The sequence below is a fragment of the Morone saxatilis genome, unplaced genomic scaffold (assembly GCF_004916995.1).
Source record: "Morone saxatilis isolate NCDOM2014 unplaced genomic scaffold, NCSU_SB_2.0 Contig18, whole genome shotgun sequence".
NCBI classification, from domain to species: domain Eukaryota; kingdom Metazoa; phylum Chordata; class Actinopteri; family Moronidae; genus Morone; species Morone saxatilis.
Window position 1 is genome coordinate 21,288,461 of NW_023339740.1, and position 22,738 is coordinate 21,311,198.

Sequence of the window (22,738 nt, forward strand, 5' to 3'; positions counted from 1 at the left end):
AGCCTTGTAAAAGTAGAAGGGCACTATTTCATCCACCTGCAGATCCAAAAGCACTACCATACGAGCCGGGAGCGTTGGTTGGCGAAGGAAATAAAATCTTGTCCCTCGCCAGCTCCTAGATCGTCTGTTTTACTTCTCGGAACCTCAGATATGCTCTCACGAAGACCTAAGCATAGGAATAACGATGGGATTATGGGACCAAGACTAAGGAGAATAGTTAATCGAAGGGAATAGAGGCAAGAAGGGTCAAGAGACCACGTACCTTCCGTTGTAGCACACAACCACCGAGTATGCAGTTGTGACGGAGACCGCAGTAGATGCAGTTCGGGAAGTTGGTTGTAGAAAGTAGTGGAAATTGAGAGTACGATAGGAGAGCGACCAAAGAGATGCAGATACCCCAGTAGAGACTGATCAGACGAGAGAGAACACCTTAAAATACATTATAAAAAGAAGTATTCTCATCTCACTCCACAATTGACATTAACTCTATTCGTTAAAATTACGGACTTTACCCATACAAGGCTGTTTTGTATCCGTAGGTGTTTTAGGCCATTGTTTTCAGTGCTAAAAATAGACCGTATTGATTTCGCAACCAGACTCCACTGCCCAAAAGAATTCTCACAACAGCTTTTCTCACTTTAATACTGTCCAATCAGCGGTTTACCAATAGCCTCCCATCATAAGCCGAGCTACAACCACTCCTTCTGGCTCCGGCACCATAACGCAAACATTCATAGGCCACGACAAACCTCACTCGATCACAACAGACGGTAACATGCCCGCGCTAGTGGCTGAGAGAGCGAAAGTAGATCGAGCCAGATGTTTGGTCGTCCATGGGAAAATTACAGTCTTGCCCCTGGGGAGGAGAGCGGGGGGTGGGGGGGGGCAACGATGGCTCCTCAAGATCAAAACAAGAGGAAATGTGCCCATTAGCCTCAATGTCTTATCCTGCTGGATGAAAGCATGAAACAGCGCAGTCCACTATAGATGTACAACACACAGATCATCTATATTTAGCCGGGTTGAGACAGATTTGAAGAAAAAAGACAAACGCAGTCACATAACTATCAAGTTTCGTCCCCATTTCAGTGTTTCATCAGATATTCTCCGTTATCTTTTCCCCACGTCTCCTGCTGACCTCTCTCTCACTTTGCAAAGTCTGAGCCTGTGTCTAGCTGTCCCATCTCATCTTCCCCTCTTCCTCAGTGACAAACACACAGAGGAAAGGCGAGAGGAAGAGGAGGAGAGGAGAGAGAGAGAGAGGAGGGGGGGGGGTTGTGGCACTCGGCTGATAAAACCCACTTCCGTTTTCTGTCCATCTGTAACTGGTGGCTCTGGCTGCCAGGGCTCCAGGCTACGAGCGATATGACTTATTCTATAAGCTGAAGGTGGGGACGGAGGACGCTTCGTTTCAGAGGCTCTGAGCTGATTACTAACTCTACAAATGCGTAGGTTTTTTATTATTGACAGTCTGTAATTTGTAGTTCATTTACAGACAAGACAGCCTTTTCTTTGTGATTCACAGGATGTTCAAAATACACTAATATTTGTTGTTTTCAAACCTCGGAAACGTTTGTTGATACTGACAGAAACAGGAACACGAGATGACAGTTAAAGCTGCAATAATTAGGGAATTAATCAATTAGTCGATCAAATTACCAGACTTTTGATTAACTATTAATTGCTCAAGTAACAGGAACATTTTCTGTCTTTGTCTTTTATGACAGTAAATTCAATTTATTTGGGTTTTGAACTGTTGACTGGACAAAAATAAAGAATCATAAACTTGGGTTTTGGGAATATTTTTCAATCTGACATTTTATAAACCAAATCAATTAATTGAGAAAACACTCTAGATTAGATTATTCAATCATAATAATAATAATCTTTAGGTGCAACCAATCAATCCTGTAATGCCCTCTGAAAGAGAACATTATGTAATTTGACCCACTATCTCAGCTCGGAAAACATCATTTAAGAGAAAGTCATTCAACAGTCCAACTAGGTATTTAGATGTTATTTATGACGTTTATCAGATTATCAAATTAATGCTTCTTCTAAATGATCAGATTATCATATTAATGCTTCTTCTAGAGGGTTGTCCAGTGTTATAAATCCAATGTTCAGTCCCCTCCCCTCCCTCCATGATTCATGTGTCTCATTTTTAGCAAACCTGAACCCATTGCCTTATGGAAATCAGCTGGAACTTCTCCAAAGCCCCCCAAAAAACCGACTGTAAATAGATTATCCACATAATTAAAATTCTATTTCCGAGGGATTAAACACCAGTTGTCAGCAAAGCTGCTTTCAAAGAAACAAGGGGTGGGGTAGTAGCTGCCTACAGGAGTAGCAGCTGTCAGGAATGATAACGTCTTTGCTATGAGAGGGAATGAAAGAAATATAAGAAGAAATAATAATATAACAGCAACAATCCGTGTTCGCCAACATTAGGCACGTAAACAAAAAAAAAAAAGAGGGATTTGTGAATGGGAACAGGGACAAAAGGCGACAATGCTGCTGTGGCTCCGGCTCACATACAGCGCATATATGCGGCCTGATGAATCAAAACAGGTGCTGTTACAGCTCCATTTTGAATGTCGATGGATTTTGTTGGCTCTTATTTTCTGTGCGCAGTCGATTTACTGCGTCTTGTTTGGTTTCGTTGAGAAAGTCAGAAATGTGGTGCACGTTTTGTGTATGTTTGTTAGTGTGTTTGTGTGTGTGTGTGTGTGTGTAGGGGGGGTGTAGTAAATAGCCCTGGCACACACTGAGTGGCACTGACCAAAAAAATAAATAAAGAAAGAAAAGGAAAATGTGCGAGCTGACTGAATGGCCTGTGCAACAATGAAAATACAAGTCAATGTAAGAGAGAGAGAGGGGGGGTTATCGTATAACACATCAGTATGGAGAGAGGGGGGTAAAAATACGCAGCAACAAACAAGCTCCGGGTGTAATTCCGAGATAAATCTTAATTTTCTCGCATTCAAAATGTCAATTAACTCACCTTTGACGCGTCTTGAGATTCAGTCCCCCCCGCCCTACAAAAAAAAAAAAAAAAAAACAAAATCGAGACCGCAGCGAGGAACCGGTTAAATCCTCCTGGCTGTCCTCATTACAGAGTATAAAAGAAGCGGATGCCGGTTGGATGTGAAACCTCGACCGCCACGAAAAAATCCCAATGTACGAATTTCCGGCAGAACGTAGAGACGGAGGTCATGACGGGACGGCTTCAGGAACGGAGAGCACAACAAAGGCCTGCTGTCGGGGCCCGGCTCGGACAAAACAAAACCACGCAAACAGTAAGTAGTTCCCCCCCTCCCACCACCCGCCCCAGTTCAGCTGGGAAGAGACGACGGCGCGGTAAATTCATGCGAGGAAGAAGCAGGAGCGGTGCGGTGTGGAGCCGACATGCCTCGTAGGGGGGGAAGGCACGGGATAGTGCATCACTGGCGAAACGCGAGAGCGCAAATGTGATGAGTCTGGGTTTTACGCTTTTTACGCAGCGACGCCGGAGTCAAGAAAGGTGTTCACGTCGTCTTGCGTAAGGCTCGACGCCGTAATAGTTGCATTCGCCGAGGCGTTGGCAAGGGGGCACGACAAAAACACCCCCGGTTTAGCTTTTCTAAAATAAATAAATAAATAAATAAATTGGGTGTCACGATTGAGATTTTTTTCTATTTATTTATTTTTTCGTGATGACAGTACAACACGGCACAAAGGCTTAAAGTAACACACATATCTCGTTTCATCCACAACAGTTATTAGCGTCATTGCTGGCTAGCAGTATCGGTTGCTAAGCGACACACACTTCCCTCTTATGCGCACGGTAACTTTTACGGTTTGGCGCATTAATATTAATCCGTTATTCGGCCCTCACAGGTGTTCTGTGATTAGGGAGCTTCCAACGGTTTCGAATTCGAACGCGATAGCAGCCAATCACAGCAGAGGGTCAGAACCGTTGGTTGTTTTGTGTGTTAATGTGTCACTTCAAATGTAGCCACGGTGATAATATTTAAATCGTTTAGAAAAATAGCTTACTAAATATTACTTGATAATGCTCAAGTTAAATAGTAAGATGGACATTTAGAGCAATGTTAATATGGAACAGTTGCCCCAGAATCCAAAACATACATCTAGCTAATGTTTTCTTTGTCCAGGCCGACCTATACTGGCTTTTTGAGGCTTACATTGGCTGTTTGAGAGTTTAGAAAAACTAGATTCAAGTATTTACAACATACACAAACATTTTCAATAAAGATTCCTTAAATTTATTAAATGCAATTATAACCTTATTGGGTTTAATTTTATCACTTATCCTGTAACCACTGCGAGTATCATCAATGGTGTCTGAATATTGTTTAATTAACAAAAGTCAAAAACCATTCATAAAAATACCTTATATGTAATGAATGGGGCTATTTTGCCACTGAACTGTGGTTTTATGAAGAAGTCATGTATTCTGCCATACAAAGGGAGTAAATATAAGGACATAATCCCATTCTGACTCATTTGAACAACACTGAAACTTAGCAATGAATATAAACAGCTATGGTGAATGACTGCACAGTGTATTTATTTGTCTGATGCAATTCAAATACAATTCAATCAATGATATTCAATTATAAAAGAAACCAAATATACCCAATAAAACATGTAGCTGTATAAACAATCAGCAAGCGCCATACAATTTGGTCTTTGTAATATTGTGTTGAATGTGAACAGGTTCAAAGGTCATTCTGAAGTGTCTCAAATGCACGTCATTTATTACGGTCATCTTATTACAGTAGTGTTTCATACATCTGTAGTGATAACTGGTAACCGCCAATGTTGACTCACTGATAACTACACACGCACACAGTCCCACAAGCAAGTATCACTTACACACTCACACACAGCAGCACTAATCTATCGCTTCTTTTTGCTCTCTTTCTTTGGTTTCTGTCGAATCTGAGGTGCCGGTCCTTTAGGTTTCTTCATCTGTTCAGTGGCCCTGCCATCGGTGGACTCGGTCTCCTCCTGTAGAGCAAACACAGGCAGCGTCAAACACCCTGTCATTTCACAACAAGTCTGAGTCAGCTTGAATGTGGGGTAAAAATACACGACTGCTGAGCATGCTTAGATACGTGTGTTTGTAAGATGTGTTTGGACAATGCTTTTGCTGTCTGATACTTGCACATACAGTATTTACCAAGGTTATTTTTCAGGTAAGGAAATGGTTTATGTTGTGCATAGGGGGTTAGTAATTAGTGATAATAAATAATATACATTTTGTGATGGAGTTTTTCATTACGCCAGATAGCTCAGACTCTATAAACTTATCCGATAAATCTGAGAGTTTTTGGAGCACAAATACACACACACACACACACCAAACAAAAGACATTGAGACGTGTTTCAGCACTTTTCCCTCCGTCAGCGCTGTTTCTGTGAGTGCAATCTTTCCCTAATGGTGAGGCAGAACGACAGCAGGCTACTGTGAAGGATGAAATGGCGACATACTGTGGAGTGTAATCAGTGCATCTGATGACAATGTCTGAAAATAGAATAATTAGACAGTGGATTTAATTGCTCGTGTCTATAAATAATCTCTCCTGACAGTATGGAGATTGTGAGAGTACCCCTCGGTGGCTCTGTCTTCACGGACATTCAAAAATAAGATATTTAGCACTACTCTTGTTAAATTATGTCTAGTTTGTCTGGAAAGACTGAATAGTAACACTCTGCAAGATGTTACTGACACTGGTATTAATTATATTTAATGTCTTTATTTGTTGGCAAAATAGTTTAATAAATAATTAACCAGTCACCAGTGATTTGTACTGGCTAAAGAGTAGCAGCCTAGTAAGTTAACCTGGCTGTTTGGTGCCTTATCACCTCTTCTTGAACCAGATATATTTCACTCCTAGTTGGAGTGATACTGAAATAGTCTAAATTAGGCCAGTGAGCCAAGACACAAGGCTGCTGCTCTGGAAAGCTTTCTTAATACTTTTCAGTTATTTTGTGCAGATTTTATTTTATTGTGAAGAACTGTATATCAAAATGTTCTTACTGTTCGACTGAGTTACCATCAACTCAAACTGGTGTCGTCATACTGAGAAAAATGTAAAACATCGAAACCCTCTCACAAACAGACACTAACCTGGTTCCAGATTGTAAACTGATGCACACATCTAGATTTTATTTTTCAATGATTCAAATATGATAATAAAATGAAGACAAAATGGCAATAAAGTGATAATATGAGTCACGATGGCAACGTGGATTAATGTGAACATAATGTAGTTTTTGGGTTCAACTGTGACATTTGTTACCTATAAATGTGTTATATGTTATTTGTGTTTCCCCCAGCGTCTCCCTAACTGACTGTTTTTAATTAGGAGGTACTCTTGTGTTTAATATCTCTATCTGTTGTGGACATCTGATGCCACCAAGCTGGCCAGGAAAAATAACAGGCCTCCAAAAAAAAAAACTCACTGGATGACCTTTAACAGCTGAGCTCCACATAGGAGAGCTCAGTCCATCATTGGTGACACTAAACACCCTCTTCATACTGATCTATACGGGATCTTTGATACCTAGTGCAATAAACTCCATGAACAAACAGCACTAACTGCACCCGTATGTGTAGAAGACAAGTTGTACACTGTGTATTAACTGATGTGGTGATGAGATGTGTCGTATTGATGTATGGTTTTATCCGATCGGGTGAGACCAGAGATGATTTTCCGGCCTCGGCTGGAACGAACGTAAAGTCATGATTCCTGAACTCTACAACAGACCGACCTTACGCCATGAAGTCCCAAACTGTCTGGGATGGTAAACACGTTACGACAAGGGCGACGGGAACAGGCATTTTTAAAGGGGCGGGGGGGGGGGACACACTTCGACACTCGACCTACTCCTTGGGGTCCACCTACGTGTTCATGTCCCTTGGATGTGGGGAAGATGACAGCCAGGATGCAGATGAGTTGGAAGATGGCGCCCAGGAACAGCCCATAGCGCAGCAGGCTCTCTAGGAAGGTGGGTTCAGGGACCTCTGGAGGGGACAGGTCCAGTTCTGCAGACATGATGCTGCTGTTTGGTCTGTGGTAATCTTCAGGGACTATCTGTGCACAAAGAATAAATTAAACAGGAACCCACCCTGTTAGCAGGAAGACCAACAATATGCAGTGAACCCATAAAGTAGTGCATTGTAACTTAAAGCCAAATTATTCACAAAGACAAACGAGGTATTCTGCTCTCATCAGACGCAGGTGGGACACATTATAACGTAGTTGTGGGTCATTTATAACGTAGCAAAGCGGTGCGGAGACATTTTTCACTGCACAGATTTGAGCTGTGTGTGAATACAATGTAACGTTATATTTATACGTGTGTGTGTGTGTGTGTGTGTGAGAGAGAGAGAGAGACTTACCGGCGGCGGGAACAGTGAACTCTTCTTTGTCTTTACAGGAATATAAACATTAAACTTATTGTGGGGGTAAAACAAATAAAGCTGTGAAACCACTATTAAGGGAAAATGCTAAATGATCTTTCAAAGGAAGGAAAAAAAAACAACAATCCGCTTAACGGAAGTGACGTTACAGATGTGCTCCCCACGTCCGGTCCGCTCAATGATTGATTGGATGTCGCCTCCTAGTGTTCGTGATCGATACATACACACAGACGTACACCTGTTATTTATAAATGTGGATGTTTGTGTTCGTCAAGCTCTTTTTTAGGCTTAAAAAATAGAAAAACTGTTCACTGTCATTATTTTGAGAAGAAACGATTTAATTAATAAAAACAGACTATTATATTATTTATCTGTATTTGTATATAGGCTTTTATTATCTTATTATATCTCATATATTATATTTCTATTTACTATATGTATATACCTATACATTCATTACTACTCATATATTGTGTTAGATATTGTATATAAGTACTATTTCTTTAACGTTGTGTGAGTGGAACAACTGTAATGAACATATTTCCCCCCGGGGATCAATAAAGTATTTCTGATTCTGATTCTGATCATACAGCTGTAGCCTGCAGCCTGGTTACTTAACTAAGTATTTAGACTGTGTAAGGCTTACACACAGTGTAACAACTCAACAGTCGAAGATGACCCCTCAGAGTGAGTACTTCTTAATTTTATTGTTTACCTTTTTGAATATACACTAAATATTTTGACATTTTTGTATCACTCATTTGACCTACATAACTCTGTTTAAGACAAACTGCCTCTACTATTAACAGAAGAACAAAAAAAAGATGTTACTTTTTCCGCTTAGAAATAATATTAACTTAGTACTTGTACTAACTATTAACTAAGACAATGGCAGTTTTTAAATGTGTTCAATGAGAATATTTGATTTACACTCCAGTCCATTCCTGCTCTTAAAGCAAACACACTGATTCATATAAACAGAATTTATTTAATATAAAATATTTTATACATGCTTACAAAGAGCAATTGTACAAATATATGAACAGATAGAAGTCAAACATGTTAAAATAATAATAAAAGAAACACTAGATACACAGTAAAAGGTATGAATCATAATAATAATTGCGGCAATATTAAAGGCTAACAAAGAGCTGACCTGTTTTTTTAATTGGAAATTAGTTTGGAAAGTGAATATTACCCAATAAACCCGTGACTCTTTTCCTATCTCAACACAAACATGATGTTACCCTGAAATAAAGTCAACATCCATAATGGATCAGTTTCTATTGTTTTCCTTAAATGTCAATCCGCTTTATATTTCTTCATTGCAAAAAAAGTACAAGCTTCCTTCGAGACAATCAGAATTTTACATTTATAGTTCCTGAAGTCCACATTTTGTGCTCACTGCTTAAACGTTAAATCTGATGGACATCAGGGCTGCTGCAGGCGTCCAGAATCACTCTCCGTTGTGGCCTTTCAGGTCTCTTCTTATGATGTCATTCACTGGAAAACATTAAAAAATAGGGATGAGATGTAATATCTATTTCATCTTGTGATCTTAATGGTTCAGATGTATTAGTTTTTTTAAAAATTTTTAAAGCCCCTTTGTGTAGTTTGTTTAAATAATTCTGATGGTATACATATTTATTTGAAGATTTGTGTAATATTACAGTCAAAACTGGTGTCACTTCATTCATCCTCAAGTTACTTGTTTTATTAGTTGCAGGTTTAGGGGTTTATGCTGTGTACAATAGTGTCTTATTTTTATTTCTACCAGCAGGAGTCGCCAAAATCAGATTTTTGGTGGCATTTGATGCTTTTATGAAAGAGTCAACAGTAAAGAGATGACAGTGAGGAGGGAGACAGATGAAGAATGCAACAAAGGTTACTAAAGCCACAAAAAAATGTTATAATTTGATAAATTAATCTGTCCCATAATAACTTGATGATATGAACTATTGTAATTACAATAAAGTCCACTAGATGTCTCCATTCTATTGAACACAGATTTAAGTATAATTGTTTCTGGACTGATCAAAGTACGGTTGTTCTTTTAACAGAAAGAATAAACATATTTTCAATATTAAATATAATCTAAACGAACAATATCTAATTGATTTGTTGTATAATAACTAAATTAATACAGTGTATATTGGTTAATTCACTACTAATGCTTATTAATCTTAACCCCAGTCTGTATAAGAGACCAAACAAATGACATTGCTTTTTTTCTTCTTTTTTTTTTTTTAACCACAGGTGTGTCTGCATCTGTTTGCCATTACAGTAAACTTCCTGTTCAGTTCTTCTATCACAGAAGTGTAAAGAGAAACTGCCCCACAGCAAAAAAAGAAAAAGAAAAAAGAAAGTCAGGGTGCATCACTGTACATGATGGCGTTTTGTGTCATAAGCAAGTTGTATTCAAATGAGGCTGAGCATGCTCACGAAACGTCCACAAGTGTGTGTTTACGTGTCTGTGTGAGAGAGAGTGAGATCAAAAGAGATAGGAAAGTGGATTGAAACACCCAACAGAAAACCACGAGGCAGGATTTGCAAGCGTACACTTGCAGTGTGCTTGTGTGCATTTGCAGACTGGACCACAATTACCCATCCCCCAAGGCTTCAACTTCAAAGTTAAAGTTTGTATGTTTTTTTTTTGTTGATATTCTCCCATTTCATTTTTTTAGGGAAGCAACTAATGCAGTATCTTCTACAATTCAACATTTCAGTGATCTGTTGGCTAGAGCCAATATTTGGTTTGGAAGGCGACACGATGAGCAAATACAAACAGCTCATTGTTATTTTCAGGTGATTATAAACTAATGAAAACATAGTTGATGCTTATTATATTCCATTTCTCTGCCAATAGATCCTCCTAATGTTACACACTGGACCTTTAAGGTTGAAACAAACTAGTTAATGGAACCTTTTTGGTCAAAACATAAAGGCAAAGTTGTTTTAGTTGTTCGAGATTAGCCAGATGCAAAGAGTGGTCGAGGTGTGATTATCCTTACAATGGGGATAATGACACACACTTTTGATCAGTCTCTCCTCAAAGGCATTCGAAATGTTGCACTTGTTTGAAAAGCGACGAACGTAATCGTGTGAGGAAGGAAAAACAAGTTTACAAGAAATGAGAGATGAGAGCGAGAGAGATAAACCCTGCATTACTTTCTCACCATCATCAGGTGGGCGTGTTTGTTAGATTTTAGACACCTTGAGACACGCAGGCAGACTGATATCAGAAAGATTTGAGGGATGAATTCAGATGCTGTTCAACAAATTGACCAGCACTTTATTTGCAGCATACCGACCCCTTTATGCCAATAGTATATAACAGTAATACTCACCATCCTCCAGGTAAGCATAGCGGAGGTTCTCTTGTTTGACGGCGACCCTCTCCGTGGCTCGTTCCTCATGGTTTCCTCTTCCAGAGCCGATCTGGATCAAAGGCTGGCCGCCCGGCTCCACTCGGCTTCCGGCCTTCGCTTGAGCTTGACCGTGGATGTATCTTGACGGTGGTGACTTTCCTAGCGGCAGCGCTGTCTGCACAAAACTCTGATGTCTTGACACCAAGCAGGCCTCAAAGGACTCACCAACATGAGGACCTTCGCCCAGTTTGCCAACGGGGGCTCTGGTACTGACACACTGTGGAGTGGAGGCAGGGTGGGAAGCCATTGGGGAACCACCGAGGAGGGCGGTACCGCAGTTGCTGTAATGTTGGTTTGCAGTGTGGTACAGCATGGGGCTGTTGATCAGAGTGGACTGGTAGTAAACTTGGTCGTCCAGTGGATCAGGGGTTAACACATGGGCTCTGGGGTCTACAGTGGTTAGATGGTACAGTGTTGGAGATATATTCAAGGTGTGAAGGTTGCTGTCTTGCTCCAGGTGATGGTAGAGGGACTTTTTTGACATGCCAGACAGGAACTGATTGTCTGAGTAGCCGTACGAATTCACCTGGTAGTCATCCAGTGGTTCTGCTTTAATGGCTAAAATACAAAAACAATGATTATTTGACCGTGGAAAATGAGAGAGATCAATACAGGTCCATCATTAGCTCACTGAAACAAGGGTACAAGTACAGAAACAAGACTCTTACTAACTAATTAGGCACATTGGTCCTGACATCCTTGCAGTGACGATGCTGACATGCTGATATTGAGCTGGCAATATCAGGTTCACCAACTCAGTTTAGCATGTTAGCATATTAACATTTAGTGCAGCTGAGGCTGATGGGAATTGGCATTAGTTTTGGAGGTATCTGATAATAAACCAAAGTACTGCAATTGAAATTGTGACGCAACGTATGCGCTTGATGAAGAGAGTCAGTGGGTCACCAAAATAACTAGAATTTATCCTTGAGAGACCTTGAAAAACTGTAGCAAATTTCAAGGCAATCCACCCACTAGTCAAGATATTTCCCTCTCTGAACCACAAAAGTCAACCTTATTTGTTGTAATATTTGTTGAGATATTTCACTGTGGACCAAAGTGGTGGAGCTTCTAATGTACAGGCCAACATTGCCATTAATAGAGCTGTTTTCATGATTAAAAAATTAGTAATGATGTTACAGTGATTGGGTAATATAAAGAGAATTACATATTCATTTCATGAAAAAGCAACGTAATTTACATTTTCTTTAATGTACTTTTCCTCAACCTGCCTCATCTATACTTCAGCTGCACTAAATGTGAGCAATGTAAGTCGAGTGAAACTGTGCGTCTGCATTTCGGCTGTGGGTACTGTAGGTGGATAAGTGGTAGCGTTAGTAAAAACGAAAGATTTTCCCCTTTTTAGAGCGAGTGAGAGTTCTCCACCTATGCAAAAACCTGTGTTGTGGCTGTCGTTCCCTTCTAACAGCAATTGACTGATTGATTTCCTATGACTGGGACTGATTTCTTGTAAAAATTGTACAACATCAGTGCATGATGAGTATCATAATAGAAAGGCGCCTCTTGTAGCCAGTAGTGTCTGTAGCAACTGTGTTTTTGGATTAAAATGTCCCTTTAATTGTATAACAGTTAGATCTAATCTGATTAAATTGTTGCTATTTCCTGTATTCTTGACTTAATCAAGGGATGGCTGACTTGAAGTGTACACATTAGTCACATTAGCAACATCATAACCTGTTTAATGCGTGATTGTTTATATGTTTGTTTTTGTCTTAATTAACTGGCATCGAAAGGTCCAAATGCATCAAGCCTTTCAATGTGAGCTGAGATTGATATTTCCTTCCTTTACATTTCTCAAAAATTCAAGGTCCCCCCCCTCCTCCTGTAATAACAGAGCACAGATGCAAACATATACCTATCCCGGGAGTGTAGATGAAGTGCTGAGGCTGACTACGTTTCTTCTTCCCGTTGATGACGTAGAAGTTGACTTTGGCCGGGTGGGTAATGGTCCGGTCTCGATAAGGAGGCACCTCAACAAACAGCATGTTCTGGATGGGGATTGTGACGACAGAAAAAAAAAGGGTCACACTTCAAACAAAACTGTTTGCGGCGTTGGTTGCCCCAAATCTCTCGCTTGTGCATTTCAGATCAAAATCACCATAAAAAATTTAAATAATTTAAGTGGCAGCATGTTGAGGTAGTCACCAAAGTGTGTCATAGGTTTTGTGTTTTGCTTTCTGTTTCACGTATGTGTGAATGAGTAACAGTGCCAGACAATTTACAAAAAGTATATTGTCAGTTATGTAAAGTGATGCTTCCGGCTCAATGGTTGCGTAGTAAAAGTTAACTTACAGCTTGTGTCTTGTCTCTGTCCACAGTGGCTTCCACCTCCCAGATTTGCTGCCCATCTGAAAGCAGAGGCGATACAGAGAACAGGCATTAAGGCAGTAGTTTGACATTCTGGGGATATATGCTTATTTGCTTTTCATGGCAAGATTTGGTTGAGAAGATCAATACCATTGTCATGCTTGTACAAGACATTTTGAAGCTGTAGCATCCAGTTAGCTTAGCATAAAAACTGGAAAAAGCTAGCCTGACTCGTACAAGGTTTTACTGAGTTATGCAGTATGCTGAACTATGTCTGGGCTTCAGAAGTGCTGGTAGGCAGATTTTGTTATCTTTAGTAGTTCAGTTTCCCCGTTCCCCGAATGAAAACTCTCAGAAAAAAAAGCATGTTTAATTGGGGCGAAGAAAGATGAATTTGTAAGAAATCAGATTATGAATCCTTTCTTTAATTTACAGTACAGTACGAGCACATTTATACACAGGCAGTGGAAAACAAGTTGCTGTTCTACGTCTGGTTTAGTGTTTCATTCCCACCTCAGTTTTTACCTGCTGTGTCTGTTTTCTACCCACGCTTTGAAAAAAAAAAAACAACAAAGCCTCGGCTCTGGGTCTGAATCTTTATCAGTCAGTCTAACCACATCCTGTTGCATAAAACCCCACACCAAGCAACGGGATGCTTTACATGCAGTCAACTGTACCCATCCTGCTGTCAAACCATTTAACCCAAATATCTTGTGTGGGCAGAAGGAGCGGTAAAGAGTTGAGAAATTTCCATGTATAAATAAATAAAAGTTATCACCTCCAGTAAGGTTTAACTAATGGCTCATTTTGTCGGAGTTAAAAGTGGGGGCTGAAGGAAGATGTGCGTCATTGAAAGTGGATGTTGCCTGGGCGATATGCAAATAATCTGAAAATACAAATACTACATGAGTAGGTGGATACGCTTGAGCAGGATATTGGGAGGCCACAGAGGTGTATGGGTGTTGCACAAAGTATAAATCTATTTTAATCATAGAAACCTGTTCAGAGTCCAAATATACACATAACAATGAGAGGTCCACATAACACACACGTCAAGAGTTTTCATAATATCTACACGCACAGCATAATGCATTAAAGGAACAGGTCAACACTTTGGGAAATACACTTTTTCACTTTCTGGTTGAGAGTTAAAAATAGAAATTTGATACCACTCTCAATGTTTGTTGGTGGAAATTAGCTATTAAGCTAACACCATGAGTGTTGGTTAGTCTTAGCTTAGCATAAGAGACTGGAACAGGGGGAAATAGCTAGCCTGAAGGTAATAAACTCCACCAACCAGAACCTCTACAACACAACCCCTCCAGCACTTGTCATTCTTACAGTTTCAGTTTTGTATTGATTAAACATACAAGATTTAACTTTAGAGCTTTAGACCTTCTGGTAGGCGGAAGGTAACAAAACCTGTCTACCAGCACATCTAAAGTTCACTAATTAACATGTTTTAAAGTGCGCAGACATTTGTGGTTGTATTGGAGGTTACGTGTCGGAACATTTCTTCCTGCACAGTGCAGTAAAGAAAAAAACAACTAATTGGAGGAACAGAACGAGCTGAAAATGTCATTGCTGATTAGATATAAATCTCTCTTTGAGTCCAGCCTAAGGCCCTTTGCTTTATCCCCTCTCTCTCTCCCCTTCCTTTACTGTCTCGTCTAACAAAGCCATATATATTTAAATATATATCTTGTCACCTTGTGTCTTCTCTGAGAATATCACTTTGGAGTCAGATGTGAAATTCTGTCCAGTAAGGACCATTTGTTGACCACCAAGTACAGAGCATCGATCCAGGTCCTGCCTCTCGACTGCAGGGAGCTCCTGAGCAGAGCGCTGGGCTGAGGAAACAGGAAAGACACAACCGTATGAAAGAAGGTGAGGTAACAAAACAAAAAACAAACATCTGGTGGGACATTTCGGGGCAGTTGGTCACTCAAATGTTTGATGGTTACAATCTAGAAGTGCAATATTGACTACTATAGCCTGGAGAACATGAAGTTAAAGCCAGCTTTTTGGCCACAAGTGACAATCATGTGATAATGCTGAATGATAAAACAAGTAAAGAAGAGTGAAAAAGTTAGCTAGATGTCATGACCCAGTGAAAGGAGGCAAAATTCAGCTTATTAGGAATTAAACACTCCTTACAGCATTCAATAGGATCAGAGGCCACTTGAAGGGACACGAGCTGGCCTCCAGGTTGAGGAATGTGGACACGAAACACCAGACGCACACGCGTGTTTTTTCGTCCAATATCCGTCTCACCGTTCCTCAGTTCAATGTCAGCATTCCTCAGCTTCAGGATTCCTACACAGTCAATCCTGTGAAATGTAAGAGAATAATCACAAAAAGGGATCTGAAATTAGGCCGGTTATGCTTCTTCAGGAACGTTGTCACCTTCTTCAAAATCTGCTGCAAGGCTGTTTCTGTTTACACACAGTCCCAGTCAAACTATAGTTAGCTGATGTAACCTGTGTTTGTTTCGATTAGTCAGTTATACTAACCATCAAAATAGTGAGATTTTGATCAAAAACAACATTTTTGCTACTGTTTTTCAGTGATTTGTCATACATCAATTCATCAAAGCTGCTGTAAAAACCCAAAGTCCCGTAGGTCTTTCTTGGAAAAACTCTCTGGCGCACAGGAAATGATGCATTTTATGTTTCCGTCTGTGGCAACAGCAACTTGTCAGGAGCAAAAACAAAAAAAAAACTTGTAGCCTACATGAGCAGCAATAACCACCATGGGTGAGTTTAGAAAGAAAACGGAAATTAGCACAATTCTGGTGAATGAGTTTAGTGTTTCTTTGCATCTATAATTTTGGGAGATAAAGCACAAAAAACACCACAGTAGTGATTGCTTAATAGGCACGAGGTGACACGTGACTTGTATTGATGGATGTTGCCACATTTTCAGAGCATTTGTGATTTTTTTTTTACTTTTTTGGTTAACAAGTATCCCACAGTGTCTCTGTGCTACTCACACCACTCTCATGTGGTTCTTTGGCTCCAGAGGGATCTCCAACACTTTTGTCCCGTTGATCATTCTCTCCATGCTGGGTGTGGTGACGGTCTTCCCAGTGATGCGGTGGACCTGGTAGAAAGCGTGGGGTTTCAGGAGCCTCTCGTCGGCTGTTCCTATGAAGACCTGCAGCCCCAACGGAGCTGTGCCGTGGTACCCTCGGAGCTAATGAGAGCAACAAAGGCGATTAAATGCATGCTTCACGCCAAATTACACTAAGTATAATACCATTAATGTCCATGGCGGCAGAGAACAAATGTACACTGCGCAGTAAATCTCTTTTCCCTGTGGGGATGATTTCACAGGTCACTATCTAACTGGCAGAGCACACTGCTTTGCATAGTCCGTCTGTGCAACTGTGCCAGGAGAACCAACAGTAGGAAGAGTTATTAAATAACTCACCAGAGCAACAAATAAACCAGATCCATGTGGCAATACTTTAATGATATGTCAGTGTACCTGGTTTGTAACTATTAGTGTATTTTTATCAAGTGTATGCCCTAATAATTTCCCCTCGTGAGAGTAGTGACATGAAGCTCTTTCATTCATTTGCATGACTGTCGGCTTTACATAAACACAATATAATCCAGGAAATACCATCTCATATTTACAGTCTCTTCTGCTACTTCATTTCTCTTTTACAGAGAAGTGACACAGATGCGAAGTTTCTTTTCTCGCTTGCTTTTCCTCCTCTGCACAAAAAAACACAAAAAGCACCTGAACTTCTGGATGACCTCCGTTAGACGTCTTTACAGCTCCGCGGCTGCCCTCGGTCTCATAGTGGGCTCTGTGGTGAGATCTGGGCTGTTGCTGGAGAACAAGCTCATACTGATCAGACTGACTGGGCAACGGCCACTCTAAAGACGGGAGTGGAGCCACAGAGAGGCCACTGGGGGGAAAAGAGTGGAGAATGTAAAAGAAGGCTGTCAATAAACGGTGTACTAACTGTGACAGAAATACATAAATTCTCTGTGAGTAATAATAATAAAGGACAAACAACACACGTGAATGCTCCGTGGTGGACTCGATGATGAGGTGGCCACACAGCCGGGACCATAAAGAAGGTTTCGGGCTTGACTTCGGCTCCTGCCTGGCCCATCCTCTCCTGCTCAATGGCCCAGTCATACCCCTCTGCGTACACACAGTCCTGTCTCTGGGCCTGGCCAAGCACATCTCGCACCACTGCAGGAGGCATTGCTCTGGGTATGCTGGAGCTGAGGCTGCTCAGCATCTCCTCTAGGCCCAGGGAGGAGGTCTGAGTTTGGGGCTGGAACTCAGCTTGAGCCTGGTATTGGTCGGGGTAGTAGGACCCCTGCTGCTCGTGGGGCGAGGGGATGGGGCTGGGGCTCCGGGAGCGCTGCTTGACAGGAGTGCCCCCTTGACAGGAGTAGGCCTGGTCATAGGAGCGCTTTCCGTGCGGCGAGGCGGACCGGGAGCGCTGGTGGGGAGCCGACGAGCCAGTGGGTTGGTGTTGGGGCAGGAGATAGGTCTCGTCTGTGACGCTGTTGCGAGGCGAGGCTCCAGGAGAGGAGTGGGCAGAGGAAGTGTGGATCCCCTGGAGGCCCGGACAGAGGTCTAAGGCTGACAACCCCATGCCACAGCCTCCGTTAGAAGGAGAGACACACGGAGAAGTCCCAGGAGAGTATACCTCTGCAGGCCAGCCAGTGGAGGAGTTACTGCTGGCAGGACTCACACACTCCCTGTAGGCCCCCGGAGCTTTGGTGCCAGGGCTAAGCTCCAGGGTCTGAGAGCTGAGAGAGTCACCGGACGGAGTGATCTCAATCCTGGGGCTAGGAGCAGGGATTGTCCCTGATCTTGATGCCAGCCCCAGGGTGTCAAACACTGCCCCTGACAGGTGGTCTGTGTTGGTGCTGTGAGAGGAAAGGTCCTGACAAGAGGCTGGTTGGTTGGAGCTCGGGATGTATGCAGTGTCATGATCGACCACCACCAGGGGAGGCTGGTGGTCGTTCTGAAGGAGAGCCCCTGGGTCATCTGCCAACAACCAAAGTAACCAAGATTAATGTGTGCACACATGTCCAAAGTACCTGACCACTTCTACAACCCTGCGACAACCTAAAGATCCCCTCCTGGCATGTTTTAAGAAATATAAAAATGCCTAAATCTGCATTTAATAGGAATTTGTGTCTGGTATTAAACATCACCTCATTAAAATATCTTAAAATTTCATCTACGCCATTAGTGAAAGGTATAATATATGTATAAATATGCAAATATTTTTTATTTTGAAGGTTAAACTACTCGATACAAGACGTCACTGAAAAGCCCTTTGATCTCTGGAGGCTTCAAGTTTCCACTTCACAGTTGTGTATGTTGTATATTAGACCAATGGCTTCAAACTGGTTGTGATGAGTTTTAAAAACACTCCCCACCAGCAAGAAGCTGCAGTGCATCAAGACAAAAACCTCCCGCCACAAAACAAAAGGTTTCTTCCAGACTGCAGCTCAACAAGGCCCTGGGACCCTCCCTGACTCTGACTCTAATCCCGCCCAATGTCTCACGTTAATACACATTTTATTATCTCATTATCACATTGCACATTGTTTCTTTATACTTATATCTTTATTTGTGAACATTTGTAGATTTTATTAGTCAGTATTTAAAATCTCAATTACAAAAACTGTACAACTCTGTTCATTTTTATTATATATTATATTAAACATATTTTAAAAATAGATTTTTATTGTATTTTTTTTATATTTTATATTTGTGATTCTTTTGAAGCATTTGTTTTTTAATTTTCTTATCCCTAACTATTTGTTATCGTTAAGCACCAAACTACAGAGGAAAAGTCCTGGTACGGTTACAGTATGTGAAAACCTACATGGCAATAAACCTGATTCTGATTCTGATCTTTCTAAATATAATTGCTGTTTTTATTATTGCATGTGATTCCGGGGACAGTTGTCACATGGACAAGCTAATGCATATCCTCGTATTCATTTCATAGAATCTTAGTAGGCGTGCTCTGAACATCGACTCTTTTTCCTAATAAATAGACTTAGTCTGTAGTCAATAAACATTGCTGAAACAGTAATAGACTTAGTCTTTGATTAAAATAATAAAGCGTTCAAAACCGTTTTGGTTGTTTCAGATGCTACCATGTGTCTGCTCAGGACATATTGGTAACCACCATTAGCCAATTCTTAGATGAAACTATGAATATCTTCATGAAACCACAGATCCAGATCAGAATGTGTTACGCAATTGCACTCTGTCATGTATCCGGACTCATGGAGAGAAATACTATACATGCCAGGTCTTAAACAACAATACACAATACCTCAAAAGATAGAAGAGAAGGATTTATAGTCATATAAATTACTATTGGATCAAAATAGCCATCTAAGAAAGCCACTCGGACGATTGCTCAAGTTATCAATTTAACGAGCTCCTTTTGTGTTAGTTTGGCTTGGATTAATGTGTTCAGATTGTTATAATATGGAAGGAACCCGACCCTCTTAGATTTTAGAATTAACTCAAGCAGGGTAAAGTCATATTAGTGATGAAAAGAAGTTTGTTAAACTGCATGTGCCTTAATCTCTCGAAACATCACTATATCACTTATCTTTAAGTACATTCTCTCACGGTCTTAGTTGTTTAAAGGGAGGTATATTTTAATATTAATATTTCGCGTTATACATGTTGACTATATATTTTATTTTTTTTATTGATCTATTATTTACTTTAACATTACTTGTCTATCCATTCACTGGCTATAGGTTAGTATGTAATATTTACTCGTATTACGATATTATTAACCGGGCTTCATTCATTTGTATTTTTAATATCTGTGTCAAAAGACTGCTTGTACAATGGGTTAATACTATATAAAAGATTTTTGGGATCAGTCTACCATGAAATACAAAATATTTTTATATTTAAATACTCGCTAATTAGATAGCACGGCCTAATTATATAAAAAACTATTCTTTGGCTAATAATAAATCGATTATAGTCATTGCCTAGGTATATTTTATTTATAAGATGATATAGAGTTCTTATATCATGTCCAGGGAAAATTAGCAATATATATGTCTGGTAGAACTCATTGTAATCAAGTTAACGGCGGTAAAGCGACTACGACCATAGACGCAGTACAAGCCCGTGGTTGTTCCGCTTGGAATAATCTGCTTTATGGCGATCTAGTCTGTATGAGAGAACATAAAACACAAGAAATTGACAAATTGTCGAACATGATAGAAATAACCAGCAGTGGAAGGAGATACTCAATTCTGTCAAATATTATTCACTAACTCACCAACCAACCCAGATAGAATACGCACCTCTGATCAGAGATACAGATACTGTGTTAATGCTAAAGTTCATCTCAATTAGAGACTTATATGTTTTAATAATCATCTTTAATTACCAAGAGGGCATTAACAATTGAATTATTCTATAAAGTGCTAATAAACTACCATATGTATTCAGATAAGAGATTACAAAGCACCACCGGAGTGATGGTACAAGTCTGTTAAGGCGCCAGATAAGAAGATGAGCTTTGGCTCACACTCGAGGCTCGCTCATCATCCTTCATTTCTTTCATGACAGCCAGATATAATTCGGCGGGTGACTTATAGTACCTCCATGGGATAGAAAGCTGCCAACTCAAACAACACCTATGACATATAGCGACGGATGCATGAATAGGAAGTAGTACATTACTTCTCCATGATTAATGTCAAGTAATTTCCAAGTACAGCGGCTGGCAACCGGGATCGTGAAACTCGGACAACCCAGGCCTAATTCATTCTTGTTTCCATTGAAGGTTTGGAAATGGTGAGATTTAAAAAGGAATTGATCACTTCATAATTGGCACTAATTAAAAATCGTATTTAAACAGAGTGGTCAGAAGCATAAATCTTCAATAGTATATTAACCTTATAACTTCTTACGTTGGCTCATGGTGATATATATATTTACAGCAATACACCATGATTCCTTCTCTAAACACTCTATAATAAGCTCGGAATAAGTCGAACGATGAAATTGGTAACCACCAGTATGGGTGCTGGAAAGACATGGTAGAGAATATGAGCAATAAATACTATTACGGATACTATATAAGAAGATAGGAAATATATACACTCCACCGTATTTAGCCACTTAGTATTAATTGATAATGCCTTAAACATTCAAGATATTATCATGACTTCATAAACCATCACTAGCATATATACAAACTATGTGGGATGCAATTACATACTTGATAAAGTATTGATAAATTATCAACAGGTTTAATTTATATTCAAATATATATTAAATATTTTCTAAAAATCAACACTAACTATAACAGGCAATAGCATTCGACAGTCTCAATATTAAAAAAAGTGATTAATTAGATAACGTAAACCCATTGCGTATAAGACTACAAGACAAAATATAAAATATTAGTTATGATCAGGTGAGAGATGTTATGTGTCTTAAACGTACAATCTACTATATTGAAAGAGATATTACTCAGGAGTTAACCCCATGAAATGCGTTTGTACAGTATTCTTAAGCCTGGTAAGGAGTTGCGATTTTGGATTCCCCATTAAGCTACGGATATTATATTAGAGATTCGTTGAATCAAAATGGGTAAATTATATTTAATATTGCATTGAAAATATGATTATAGATCATGGAGGAACCTACTATATGCACCCGTAAGTCTCCTGAGAGTGTATAAAGATACCCCGAAACACTTAGAATAACCTCAAATAATACCACTGGGGTCATAGGCGGAAACCCATAAACACGTAGAGCCACTTTCACGAATTAAAAGCTTCATGAAGGGATGATTCCATTCAACCGCTCGCAGTGGGTCAGCGTACATCGTGACTAGTCAGACTAATATGTTCCACTCTAGCAGATAGATCTGTAGGCAGGGGTAATACCTTCTCTATAAGAATTGGCAGTCTTAATCCAAAGAAAATACATTAAAGTCACATTATATATAGATTTAGTTTAATGGATACACTCACCGAGCAGAAGTCTACCTCAGACCGAGTTAGTGAACAAAAAGAAGCCCTAAAACTGTGTATTCTTGGAGTATTAGGTCTTTGACGATAAAAATACGGCACCAGGATAATAATGAATTACCTCTATAGCACACGGGGTGTCCATACTCCTCAGGCCTCATTACTCAACAAACGGCTACCCCTAATCAGACCAGCATAATTCAGCAGGGAGCTACATACTCGTCTATCGGGACCAAGGGGCAGGCTTCACCCACATTTCATCAGTTGTGCCTTGGGCTGTCCATTCACTTCGCTCTCCATCATTGCTTTCCTTCTGGACCACTTTTTGGAGTTGACCAGCACACCCAAAAGAGCTGCTGTTCTGGGGGTCTCTGACCCATCGTCAGCCACAACAAATTCGGCCTTGTCAAATCGCAATCCTCACGCTTCCCATTTTTTCTGCTCTAACACATCAACTTAAGGAAAAAAATGTTCCTGCTGCTAATATCCCACCCCTGACAGGAGCCATGTAACGAGATAATCAGTGTTATTGC

At 40.3% G+C, this 22,738-nt stretch overlaps 3 protein-coding genes across 4 annotated transcripts in view; all 3 read right to left on the bottom strand.

The window, feature by feature from the left end:
• The window catches only part of LOC118328159 (proto-oncogene tyrosine-protein kinase Src-like), a 16,751-nt gene extending 13,685 nt beyond the window's left edge, over window positions 1–3,066 (bottom strand). The window contains exon 1 of the mRNA XM_035661764.1: window positions 3,005–3,066. The gene's annotated coding sequence lies outside the window, so the exon portion shown is untranslated. The remainder of the gene's footprint in view (window positions 1–3,004) is intronic.
• Window positions 3,067–4,547: 1,481 nt separating this feature from the next.
• manbal (mannosidase beta like) lies at window positions 4,548–7,591 on the bottom strand. Of its 2 annotated transcripts, none has more exons than XM_035662841.1 (3): window positions 7,415–7,591; window positions 6,918–7,106; window positions 4,548–5,016 (listed from the first exon to the last, which is right to left on the bottom strand). In XM_035662841.1, the coding sequence occupies exons 2-3, from the start codon at window positions 7,065–7,067 to the stop codon at window positions 4,906–4,908; spliced, it is 261 nt and encodes an 86-aa protein (XP_035518734.1). In that variant the 5' UTR covers window positions 7,068–7,106; window positions 7,415–7,591; the 3' UTR covers window positions 4,548–4,905. The 2 variants fall into 2 exon arrangements, with proteins under 2 accessions (XP_035518734.1, XP_035518735.1); XM_035662842.1 differs by having other exon boundaries at window positions 6,918–7,102; window positions 7,415–7,589.
• Window positions 7,592–8,461: 870 nt separating this feature from the next.
• On the bottom strand, window positions 8,462–18,213 carry LOC118327687 (nuclear factor of activated T-cells, cytoplasmic 2; the record flags this gene model as incomplete). The annotated part of the gene is given in 9 exon segments (XM_035661103.1): window positions 8,462–8,938; window positions 10,783–11,421; window positions 12,740–12,872; window positions 13,177–13,232; window positions 14,901–15,041; window positions 15,349–15,521; window positions 16,184–16,386; window positions 16,939–17,110; window positions 17,226–18,213. Coding segments are annotated over 9 exon segments (2,552 nt in total), but the record flags the coding sequence as incomplete, so codon positions are not given.
• Window positions 18,214–22,738: the final 4,525 nt, after the last annotated feature.